Consider the following 12,726-nt stretch of genomic DNA (forward strand, 5'->3'; position numbering starts at 1 on the left):
TCTGTTCTCTCCTTCTACCACGTGGGTTGCAGGGACTGAACTTCAGGTTGTCAGGTTTGACAGTAAAGCACTTGTTGTCCCCCACTCTGTCAAATTTTTAAAAATCTTCAACAATGTAGCATATTAAAATGTATTGGTTTGGCACACAGTAAGTAATCAGGAAATGGAAATTAGTATTATTAACTAGTGCACACTTAAGTTCATGCGACCTTTCAGATCCTTAACCTCTTAGGTTGCTTGTGCTTCTAAACAAACTTCAAAATCCATTTTCCTATATTCAAATTTGTAGACACATATGCTGTAGCAGCATGCTGACAATAACACATGAGAGCTGGCACTGATAAAGAATTCAAACAGGTTAGTCAAATATTTTACTTTGAGTAGGGGCAAACAACTTGGTACAAGTCTATTCTTTTTGAGATACAAAAAATTTCAATTGTAAAATACTAGAAATAGAGACAATTAAAACGAATATAACAAACACCTGTGATACCCACCACCCAGCTTCATCAAATTTTAACATTCCGTTATCTTTCAGAATTGTCTGAAAATACAAACATATTTGAAGTACATTGTGAGTCCCTCCCCAAGCCCATTCCCCTCCTTGCCTCTCCAGAGGGAACCACTATCCAAAATTTGTCATTCCCCATGCACATGTTTAATACCATGGATTAATATGTATGTATCCATCACTTTCCATACTTTTTATATCCAGTTTACTCTGGAGATATTTGGTGAGCATCCACTGTGCACAAGGCACAGTTCTAGTGCTAGGATAAAAGAGAACAAATGCATGCCTTTATCACGCTTACGTTTGTGAAGCTTTAGTATTTTATATAAATGGTATCACACCACACAACTCACTCTACAATTTGCTTTTCTGTCTCATCCTTACACTTCTGGGATGTTTTTGGTTCATTTAACTGATGTATAGTATTCCATTGTACACTAAGTTTTATCTGCTTTCCTCTTAACACTCAAGTCATTTCCACCTTCTTTTTATTCTAATGCTGTAATGAGTCCTCCTTCTTTCATGCACCTGATTCACATGGTTAGGTATGCAATAATTTCTTAAAAGTATAATGATCTCAAATTTTGCCAGGTATTGCTGAACTGCCTCAATACTGTTACCCATTTAGACTGTCAATATACCTAAGGGTTACTGCTCATCACTGCCTACACTTGCATTTCTTCACTGACAGCTGATGTGCTTGAAAACCTTTCCAATGAATTGCTCACTGTGATTCTTGCCTTTTTTTTTTTTTTCAAGACAAGCCTCTGTCTCCCAAGTGCTAGGATTAAAGGCGTGTGCCACTACTGCCTGGCTTTGTTAAGGTTTCTGTAACAAAACTACAATGACAGCTTATTTCACTCCACTGAACTCATAAATCTTTAATGGTTTATGCTTTTAGTGCCTTAAAAATACTTTCTTGGGTTGGAGAGATGGCTCAGCAGTTAAGAACACTGGCTGTTCTTCTAGAGGTCCCAGGTTCAAATACCAGCACCCACATGGCAGCTCACAAATGTTTGTAACTCCAGATCCAGGGGATTCACACCCTCATATCAATACACATAAAATAAAATCAAATACATTAGAAAAAAATACATTCTCACACTGAGGCATAAGCATATTCTCTATTTTCCTGAAACTTTAAAAGTTTGCTGTCATAGTCAGGTCTTTAACTGGAAGTTATTTTCAGTGACGTGTGAGAATCTGATTTTGCTTTACTTTTCATGCATATAATCAGTGTCCTCTTTCCCATCAATTTGCAGTGCTTCTGTTCGTATGTAAAGTGTTCGGGTTTCACATGTCCGCTTCTAGGTGACCTATTTCATTCCACTGTCACTTGCTCTAGCTCTGTCCCAAGGCTACACTACATATGAGGAAGTGTTGCTATTTCCACACTTTAGTCTTCTCCAAAACAACTTCAGTGTTCATGGCACACTACTCAACAAAAAGGTTTCAATTTAGTTTTATGAAAACTTCTGATAGTATGCATCTTAGTCAAAAGTTTACTGCATTAATAGACTAATTTGGGGAAAGCTGACTTTTTTATAGTACTGTGTTTACTTCAGGGAGGATTTACATGTTTGTGGGGTTTTTTGTTGTTGTTTGTTTTCCCAAACAGTGTTTCTCTATATAGCCCTGGCTGGCCTGGAACTTGCTTTGTAGGCCAGGGTGGCCTTGAACTCAGGAATTGCTCTTACCACTGCATCCCAAGTGTAGGGACTAAAGGTGTGTACTACAACTAATTGTTTTGTTTTGATGTATAACCTAGGCTGGCCTCAAACTTCTGATCTTTCTGCCTCTACCTCCTTCAGCAAATCCCACCAGCATGTGCCACCACAACCAGCATTTGTCTTTTAAGCCCAGTCAGCCTGGAACTCACTATGCAGAACAGATTGGCCTCCAACTCAGAGAGATCCATCCAACTCTGCCTCTGGAGTACTGGGATTAAAAGCTATGGGCCATCACACCTGACTGACTTACATGTTTTTGTTTTAAAGGTATCCTTGGAAAGTCCTTCCAATCTTGATTCTGATGTTGGCTGGAGGTGTTGGATTGTACATCAGGGTCAGCGTGTATGAGCACTGGCTTGTGGTTAACCCCTTTCCTTGAAGCTAGTCTAGCTTTAGAGTGGTTTATGCTGAAAGTGAGATCTTTTGAGTTCCACATTTTACAGTCTTCAAGAATCAAGTCTTCTGTCCCCTGTACTCATTTCTACCAAAACAAAAGCTCAGGGTCACTAGCACTTGGCAGGTCTTACAGGGTAGAAGCTGAAGCCTGTTTACTTCTCAGTGTTCCTGCTTCTACTTCTTATGTGGTCCAAGAGTTCCCTTTTTTCCTATTCATTAAACCCTGTATTATTTTTTAAGATTTATTTATTATGTATACAATGTTATGTCTGCATGTCTCCCTGTAGGCCAGAAGAGGGCACCAGATCTCATACATATATAAATCATATACATTAGTCATTTTGCTATCAAATTGCAGATTGTTCATTTGGATTTTTGTTGTTGTTATTGTTATGTGTTTTTGAGGCAGTCTCACTGTGTAGCCCTGGCTATCCTGGAACTCATCATATAGACCAGGCTGTCCTAGCTCTCACAGAGGTCCTCCTGCCTCTACCTTCCAAGTGCTGGGATTAAAGGCGTGCACCAGACCCAGCTCCAGGCTGTCTTTTAATTAACAGTGACCTATGTATGTTTTCTGTGAATGATCTATATTTTGAACTTCTATTTCTTATCCTTCCTTTGCTTTAAATTTAAGAAAAATTTAAGCTTTCCTACTTTGACTGAACTGGCCACATGTCCTCCCTTTCTGGTGGTCTAAAAGCTATAAATTGTATTTTAATGTTTTAAATATTAATCTTTAAGTGTTTTTAATGCACATATTAATTATGCACTAATCTAAAAATGTCTGAAATTGCTTAATATCTGTCTTCTTCCTAAACATGATGTAGGTCTTATATTGTACCATCCCACACTACAAAACTTTCCCACATTAACCTATTGTTGCCACTGTATAAAGCCACATTGTCAAATGTAGTACCTATAAAAGCCCCATTTGCTTTCAAACACTTGCTATACGAACAGTGTGAACTGAGACATGTTCTAAGTATAAGATACACACTGGATTTTGAAAACAACATTAGAAACTGAAAGTAAAATATCTCAAGAATTTTGTACTGATTATATGCTGAAATTATAGTATTTGGGAAATATTGGGGTAAATATGTTAAAATTAATATTGCTTCTTTATTTAGTAATATACTCACTAAAAAAATTACACATGTGGTCAGCATTACATTTCTACTGGACAGTGCTTATCTACAGGTCTTAACTGTTTTGTTCTTTTGTCGTTTTGCAATGCAATGCTGAGAATCAAACCCAGGGCCTTCCCCATGAGAGGTACTAGGTGAGCACTGGCACTGGGCTATATCTCTAGCACTGCTTATCTGTTTGTAGATGAGGGTTTCTGTGCTCAAAACTCTGGGCTGCAAGTGATCTTTCTATTGCAGCTTCATACACAGTGGGGACTGCCAGCACCTGCCACTGTACCTAGCTTACTGCTTTAGTTTTAGTTTTAAACGTATCACATGCAAAAGTAAAGAAAAACCCTCAGAATTATATTTCCTGCACTATTAATAGTTACAGTGAACATTTCACCTAATTAAAATTCTTCAGTAGGGATTATATTAACCTGACATAATGTGGTACATAGCCTTGCCTTACCAAATAAATTCCATTTTCTTCTCCTATCAGCTGAGAAGAAACCCTTTGTCAGTTTACTTATCATACTTCCACATGCAGTTGGCTTCTAACTTTACAGCTTTTTATACTTTAATACTTAACTTTATGTGTGTGGTGTTTGCCTGCATGTGTGTATGCACACCACATGTGTGCCTGGAGCCCACAGAGGCTGGAAAGGGGTATGGGATCAATGAAACTGTAGTTATATGGGGTCATGAGCCCCGATGTGGGCACTGGGAATTGAAAGCCTTCTGGAAGAGCAGCCAGTGCTCTTAACCACTCAGCCATCTCTCCGCTCCCACATCTTAAGATCTTTTTAAAGATCTATTTATTTGTTTGTTTATTATGTATACAATGTTTTGCCTGCTAAGGGTACCAAATTTCATTCTAGATGGTTGTGAGTCACCATGTGGTTGCTGGGAATTGAACTCAGGACCTCTGGAAGAGCAGCCTCTACACTTAACCTGTGAGCCATGTCTCTAGCCCACCCACTAATTAAATTAAGATTTAATTTAAGACTTTCACCATAACCTGTCCAAATACAGATTTACCTTGAACCCGTTTCATAGTCTAAAGAAACTGGCTCTCCCTCATTACTAAATAGTCTGAAAATTATCAAGTTAATTTCCCAGAAATCTCTGCAACTTATTATTTACAATTAATTAGTTATTAATTAACTAATTTTGAAATAGGCTGCCACTTGAGGCACAAACTGGCCTCAAATTTGGGATCTTCTAGTTTTCCAAATGCTGGAACTACAGGTGTGCACCACCATGTCCATAAAGAATTTGCAATTCTTTATAGATATTGTAGTTTCTGAATTAATCCTGTATTTTACCTATATACTCATAACTTTTAATACCTCTGAATCCTTTTGGGGTTTTTGTTTTGTTTTGAGACAGGGTTACTCTGTATTGTTTTGGAGCCTGTCTTGGAACTCTCTCGGTAGACCAGGCTGATCTCGAACTCACAGAGATTCACCTGCCTCTGCCCCCCTTCACCCCCAGTGCTGGGATTAAAAGCGTGTGCCACCAACGCCAGGCTCCTTTGAATCCTTTTTTATGTATGTACTGGGTGAATTATTTTTCAACTTCCAATTCACTCATCAACAATTAAAAAGTTAATCTTATCAATTAAACCAAGTTTTTAAATCTATTTTTAAAATGTGTTATTATTTATTTTATATTTGAGAAAGGGTCTCATTTAGCCCAGGCTGGCCTCCAACTTAACATACAGCCAAAGATTACCTTGAATCACTCCAAGTCTTCCTGCTTCCCTCTCAACTGCTAGGATCACGGGTCTGAACTACCAACTACATCCAATTCTGTGTAGCATCAAATTCAAGGGCTTCACATATGCTAACCGCAAACTCTCACAATTCAGCTACTTCACCAGCCCCAAATTTTTATTTTTAATTTTGGTGCTAGAGATTGAACTGAGGGCCTCACACACTTCACTTCTGAGCTACATTCCTAGTCCCAAACTGAAACTATGCCCCTTCAAGTGTCAAGCCTTTTTGTGTTGCTGGGATCCAACCCAGGACCTTGCACATGCTAAGCAAGTACCCTATCAATGAGCTGAAGCCCTAGCTACACCCTTCCCCATCAAAATACAATTATACAGCAACATTTTTAATTTCCATGTGCTCCAGTCAGTTCTTTAAGATATAAACCCGCTGCTTTCGCCTCTCTTATACTCCTCATTCTCTGTAATGAAGAGTATTCTTTACCTCTTTAAGCACCCTAAAAATGTTTTAAAGTCCCCTCCCCCATCAATGGAATACTATGCAGCTGTTAAAAAGACTATCATCCCATGGATACTAATATGATCTCTAAATATGTTCCGTGAAAAAGGCCAGACATATAGTAGTGTGTGTAGAATGTTACCATTTATATAAAAGTATATGTGGGGTATGTGTATGTATGTATTTATATGCTTGCACATGCATAAACTATCTCAGAAAAGAAAGCAAATTAGTAATAGTGGTTGCCTCTGGGGAGGAAAACTGGGTGGCTAGGCGACAGAGGTGGAAACAGACTTACTTTTCACTGTTTACCCTTTTGTACCTTTGAATTTTGTACCACGTGCATGTATTACCTAGTCAAAAAAAAAATAAAATTTATTTTTAAAAATAAAGTCTTTGTTGGACTACTTACTCCATAAAGTTAATGTCATCCAGAGAAATCCCTGTTCTGATGGTTTGAATTTGTTGTATTAATATTAGATGTCTTCATGAATGTTGAAATTTTAGTTATAGGCTTGAGTGAAAGAAGCTAACTTTCTTCTCTCCCTTCCTATTTAAGGGTTTAGAATTGCCTGGGCCCCTAGTCTATCACCAGGTTTTATGATATTTCAGGGCTCCAGTTTCATAGTAATATTGGAAACAACACACACACATATTCAGTCACTAACCTGGCAAGTATCTTGACTCAATTTCTGTCATGAGGCTGTGTCTTTATCAGCTAAAACCTACAGCCCCACGAGCAAAACAGCTTTGTCTTTTCCTCATCCTTTCATAACTGAGACAGACATTTCAGCTACTGGCTCCATGAGGTGATTGTGGCTCTGGGTCCTTCTTTACACGAAACTCCTCAGTGCTTGTAGTCTTAACTGACAGGATCATAGCTACCAGTTATCCGTGCTGCAGGGAAAGCTGAGGACCCTTAGCTTCCCCTCTGCAAATTTCAGGTCTGTCCTCTCTGGTCAGAGATGCTGACATCTGTTCTGAGACCTAACTGCAACTTTGTACTGCCGATTCTCTGGTTCTGCGTGTATGCCACAGTGGAGTTCCATGCAAACACAGTATGCTACCTAAACTGCAAGTAATTCTCACGTTTCTTTTTTAAATAACATTGAAAGTAATAATAACGAAACACAATTTCATTTCATATAGTTTAGAAAACAGAAAATTAATGGTAAATTACCCAATTTAAACTACTGCTAGAAGTTAAGAACAATCTTTTAATTTTCTATGTCATTTCATACTTGTATAATTTGTATAGCTTTAACTTACATAATTCCAAACACTTGTCTACAGTGTTATATAGTCTTTACAATCATCATTTAAGGATGCATATTAATCCACCAAACTGTTCACCTGTAATTTATTTCCCAAATCCTTGAGTAGGGAAGGAGTTAGTATCCAAGGATGTTTTCCCTGCGTGTATTTTTTCTCTCAATACTCTGGATACGGGTGTGGTATGACTGTGAGAGATGATAAACCAATGCAGTAGTATAGTACATAGAAAGGTTCATAGTGATGACCTTGACACACAAAGAGGAAAGAAAAAATTGCATGGAAGCAAACAATATATTGCAGAAAAGTTCCAATCCAAAAATCCTTAATAGTAAAATTTGTAATTATAAGGTAAGCTTTGCAACTGGGTAATGCATGACGTATTTTCACTAACTTGCGACCCAGATTGTGAGTCACACTGAATGCTCACTATTTGTCAACACACTCACCTGATATTATTCACACAGTCTTCATGCGCTTCAGAAAGGGTTTTTATGTGCTTTGAAGAAATAGGGTCAAAAAGCAGAACTTCAGTCTGTTCACAAGCAACTGTCAGCACTGACCTGACAGGAAAGAACACAGTTCTCTTGTTTACTTTTTAATACTTTCTGGCTCACTTATAATTATACATAATTAGATAAATTCTTCTCTGGGAATTTAGTGAGTAATTATTAATAAATACAGAGAAACATATAAAGATGTGCTTCACTGTAAAAGGAGAAATTGATAGCAACCTAAATACGCATGAGAATGAATATTTTACAAGCCATGGAACATCATAACTGTCCTCCTATTCATGAGGGAAATTTCTCAAACCCCAAGTGGATATCTGAAACTCTAAAAGATAACAAGCATAACAGTTATAACTACACTGTGGTGCAAGTTACACAAATGTGCTTGCTCTCAAAGCATATTATCCCGCCCATCGTAGTCTTACATGGTTTTTTGTTTGTTGTAGTTACTTTGTTTTTCACTGTCAAGTGGAGAACTTCCAATCTTTTCAACTGCAGGATGAACTGTATGCTGCTCTCTGGCACACTCCAACTGTCAGTACCATACTTTTGTGCTTTGTAGGTCTTACTACAGAAAATAAGTTACACACAAGCGCCATGAACCTGACTTGATTTGGTAATGGAGAGCTACCAGGTGACTAGCAATGTGTTATCGCACAGTGTGGATACAGTAAAAGGGCATGACTTATGTCCCAGCTGGGACAGAGTAGCATGATAAAAGATTTCATCAAACTATGAAGAATGGCATTAAATATAAAACATATGAGTTATTTCTGGAATTTTTCATATGCCCTTTGTGTACTATGGTTGATTAGAGGTCATGAATAATGGGAAATTATTTTTCAGATGTTAACAAAAGGGCAGTGTGGTGGTTTGAATTAAGAATAGCTGTGATGGGCAGTGGTGGTGCACACCTTTAATCCCAGCACTTGGGAGGCGAAGGTAGGCAGATCTCTGAATTCAAGGCCCCAGTCTGGTCTAGAGTGAGTTTCAGGAGAAATCCTGTCTTAAAAACCAAAATAGGAAAAAAGGAAGGAAGGAAGGAAGGAAGGAAGGAAGGAAGGAAGGAAGGAAGGAGGAAAAAAGACTATCTGCTCCCCTCCCCAGGCTCCTAGGTTCATAGGGAGTTAGCACACTTAGGAGGTGTGGCCTTGTTGGAGTAGGTGTGGCCTTGTTAGAGGATATATGTCACTCGGGGTGGGCTTTGAGGTTTCAAAAGTCTAAGTCAAGTCCAGCGACTCTCTCCTCCTGCTGCCTGTGAATCCAGATGCAGGACTCTCAGCTCCTTCTCCAGCACCATGTCTGCCTGCCTGCTGCCATGCTTCCTGCCATGATAATAAAGGACTGAACCTCTCAAACTGTTTTTTGTTTGTTTTTTCTTTTTCAAGGCAGAGTTTCCCTGTGTAGTATTGGCTGTCCTGGAACTAGCTCTTGTAGACCAGGCTGGTCTTGAACTCACAGAGATTCGCCTGCCTCTGCCTCCCAAGTCCTGGGACTAAAGGCGTGCGCCACCACCGCCTGGCTAAACCTCTGAAACTGAAGCAAACCCAAATTAAATGCTTTCTTTTATAAGAGTTGTCATCTGAGATCTCTGTTCTCCGTATCCTGTCGTGTGTGTCTGGTAGTCTGCATGTCCAGCTCATGCAGTCATGGTCTCTAGGAACACATCACATATAGGGAAGCCGACCTGACTTCACAGACCTATGATGTCGGACTGCACCTTCAATAAAGCTAAGCTTTTGGACTACAGAGGGAAGGAAGTACAGGTCCTCTTTTTCTACCCACTGAACTTCACTGTCATGTGACCCATGGAGATCATCACTTTTAGGAACCATGCTGAAGACTTCCACAAGCTGGGCTACAAGGTGCTCGGAGTGTCTGTGGAGTGTCAGGTCATGAAAGGTTGGTTTTGCATGAAAGATGAGACAAACCTAAAAAGCCATAAAAGAAAGAGTTGTATGTCTGATTTTATCTAATTAGCCTGACAATGTGTAAGACAGTCCCCTTTCAGCACATTTTATACAAACTGATGAAGAAATGCATAATTTGGTTTTTATCTCCTCCCCTACCCTGAGTTTTCTCATATACATTTGTTTACAACTTTTTTCATTTAAATACATTCTGGAAGCTGAGCATGGTGGTACATGCTTGTAATTCCAGCACTCAGGAAGTTGAAGCAAGTGGATTACCCCAAGTTCAAGTCCAGTCTGGAATACATAGTAAGTTCAGGGATAGCCTCAGCCAAATAGTAAACATCTATCTTAAAACAATAACAACACCAGAACCCTCACACATATATAAATAAAAGTTTTTTGGGGGGCTGGAGAAATTGCTCAGTGGCTAAGAACACTGGCAGTTCTAGAGGTCCTGCGTTCAGTTCCCAGCACTTAACTACTGAGCCATCTCTTGAGTCTCTCTACTTTTTTGAGGCAGAGTTTCTCACTGAACATGGAGTTCAGTTTGGGCTACAATGAATGGCCAGTGAGCTCAGGAATCATCCTCTCTCTTTCCTATTTAAAAATTCTACCTCCAGATAATTTGCACAACTACTACTTTTGTTGTTTGTTTTTGTGTTTTTGTTTTGTTTTTTGTTTTTTTGAGACAGGGTTTCTCTGTGTAGCCCTGGCTGTCCTCAGAATCAGAGATTCACCTGCCTGTGCCTCCTGAGCGCTGGGATTACAGGTGTGCCACCTCGCCCAGTAACACAACTACTTCTTAAATCTTGAAAGTACAGGGTTGGGTAAAAGAGGGGTTGAGCTACAGAAAAGAGAAGCACTGACAGTATTTGGGGGAGAGGACGCTTTAAGAAGTTTCCATGAATAAGCTTCAGCTAATTAAAGTTTTCTTCTGAATTCAGGTATGCACCCACTGATAAAACTCCAGCCCTAGAGAGAGTCTAGTACCAGGTATAGTTAGAAAACAGCATTTCAGTCAATGAGCTACAACAGTTTTTACTCGCTCAGCAACTGTGTTCCCATGCTTCCCTTTCAGCATATTCCAGGTCTTTCTTGAAATTTTTTTGTTTCATTATTTCCATTTCCTCTAACACTATATGCTAATATGGCCTTCTGGGTAAGTTCATAGTCTTATGAAATACTTCCATTCTTTACCCAGCAGCCTTGATTCATTTATCTCCTGCATTTTTTTTCTGATCTTGACCTAGGTGTCACTCTTTATGTCAGTTCGTAGGTGTCCCCTGTGCAGTACTTGGAATCTCATATCCAATTGAACTAATAGAGCCCAGGTTCGGTGAAAGGAATGTCATTAGCTAGTTTTACCAACCACTGTTACCCATGCATTTGCAACCTATCAAGTGTTCCAGGAGCATCTGGTTAATGAGGGATTGAATGAATGAATGCATTAACGACGAGATGCTATTAATTATGTCATTTGAGGTAAAATCTTGAGCAGTGTTTTTCCTCTGCTTGTCGTTGAACGTGCGCACTCACAAGATAAAGTATTAAATAGACCCGGTTAGTTTTGAAATCTTCGTATAGCCTGAAGTAAACCAAGAGCAAACAAATGTCAGTCAAAAAAAAAAAAAGCTGGATATCCTTAACCAAAGCATTAGTCTACCACGCAAATGGCCCAAATACCGAGAAACGTATTCTGCGGTGTCTTAGCATCTTTCTAGAGCTTCCGATTGTCTGCTCATGGCAGGGTCTGGCACAAGGTCCAAAGATTCTGCAAGCTTCCTGCGCTGAACGCTTTAACACACGCTCAGCTCAGAGAAAGGCCAACCGAGGAAAGCAGCGAAACGGTGGGCGTTTATTTAAAGGATATTCACTGAGCACCTACTGTGACCAGAGTCCTACTTGTGGACCGGCTCTGAAAGACGCGCCGCGGCGGCTTAAGGCATTTCTTTCACCGAGCCTCCAGGACCCGAAGAGCAGCACTGGGTCTGCCGACCTCGGCAGGCAGCGCGAGCTCCGGGCGACAGACCAACGCCTCAGGAGGTACCCGGGGCACAGCCGCCAGCCGACCTGAGCCGAGCGAGCGAGCGAGCAAGCGAGGGGCGGCCGAGGCGCAGGCGCTTACCCGTCGGGCGAATACTCGAGGTTGAAGACGGCACCGTGGGTGCGGGTGCTGAGGTACACGGAGTCTGCGGGGTGGATGGAACCGTACAGGTTCGTCATCGTGCGGAAATTGTCCCGCGCGGGGTCCACGAACAGCCCGCGGCCGAGGCTTCGCTCTCTCAGCCACCCGAACAGTCTGGCGCCGGGGCCGCTCGGGCCCGCGCTGAGGCCCTGCCGGCTCCGGTTGCCCGCCCTGCAGTCCGGCCTCGAGCGCCTGCGCGGCGAGGAGGACGGTGACAGCTCCGTGTGCGCGGCGGCGGACAACTCCAGAGCTCCGGCGGCCACGAGCTCCCCGGCGCACTCGGCCGGGGACAGTGCGGGGCCGCCCGGGAGGCGAGGGCTCCGGGCTGCCGGCGGGGGAGGGGCCGCGTCAGCTCCCTGCTGCGGAGGCGCCGGCCGCGGAGCTGGAGAGGGCGGTCTGGAAGCTGCCGCCGGCCCTCCGAGAGGCGGCGGCTCCTCGGCTCCAGCCGCCCCGTCCCCGCCCGGGCTGTGGGGCCCGAAGGGAAACATGACCAACGCCCCCGCCCCCTATTCCGGGCCGCTGTCCCGCCGCCCGACAACTCAGCGCTCCCGCTCCAGTCGCCACTTCCGGGTGCCGCGTCCTAAACCCGCCGGCTGGGAAACCCGGGTCACCGCTAGGCTGCCCTCCGTCGGGGACCTAAAATCAGGGACACCGCCGAGTCGGGAGCGCCCCAGCCCAGGAGGACTGTGAGGTCAGGAGCGAGTAGCCCTCTGTGAGCAATGACCAGCACATGACCAGCTACAGGCAGCGGAGCGTCCGCTCGCAGCTGTCAGTGAGCACTGACTGGCTGTGCGCCCGACCAGCCTTACGTACTGTTGTCTTTACACAGAGACTGGGCGGGGTGAA

At 42.1% G+C, this 12,726-nt stretch overlaps 1 protein-coding gene across 2 annotated transcripts in view; it reads right to left on the minus strand.

The window, feature by feature from the left end:
- Positions 1 to 12,505, minus strand: part of Dcaf10 (DDB1 and CUL4 associated factor 10) — a 35,976-nt gene extending 23,471 nt beyond the window's left edge. For both annotated transcript variants that reach the window (XM_040738948.1, XM_040738945.1), the window contains exons 1-2: positions 11,821 to 12,505; positions 7,720 to 7,833 (exon numbers count right to left, since the gene is read on the minus strand). In XM_040738948.1, coding sequence (XP_040594882.1) covers positions 7,720 to 7,833; positions 11,821 to 12,368 — 662 coding nt within the window. In that variant the 5' untranslated portion in view covers positions 12,369 to 12,505. The remainder of the gene's footprint in view (positions 1 to 7,719; positions 7,834 to 11,820) is intronic.
- Positions 12,506 to 12,726: the final 221 nt, after the last annotated feature.

The sequence above is a fragment of the Mesocricetus auratus genome, unplaced genomic scaffold, assembly GCF_017639785.1.
Source record: "Mesocricetus auratus isolate SY011 unplaced genomic scaffold, BCM_Maur_2.0 Super-Scaffold_6730, whole genome shotgun sequence".
NCBI lineage: Eukaryota > Metazoa > Chordata > Mammalia > Rodentia > Cricetidae > Mesocricetus > Mesocricetus auratus.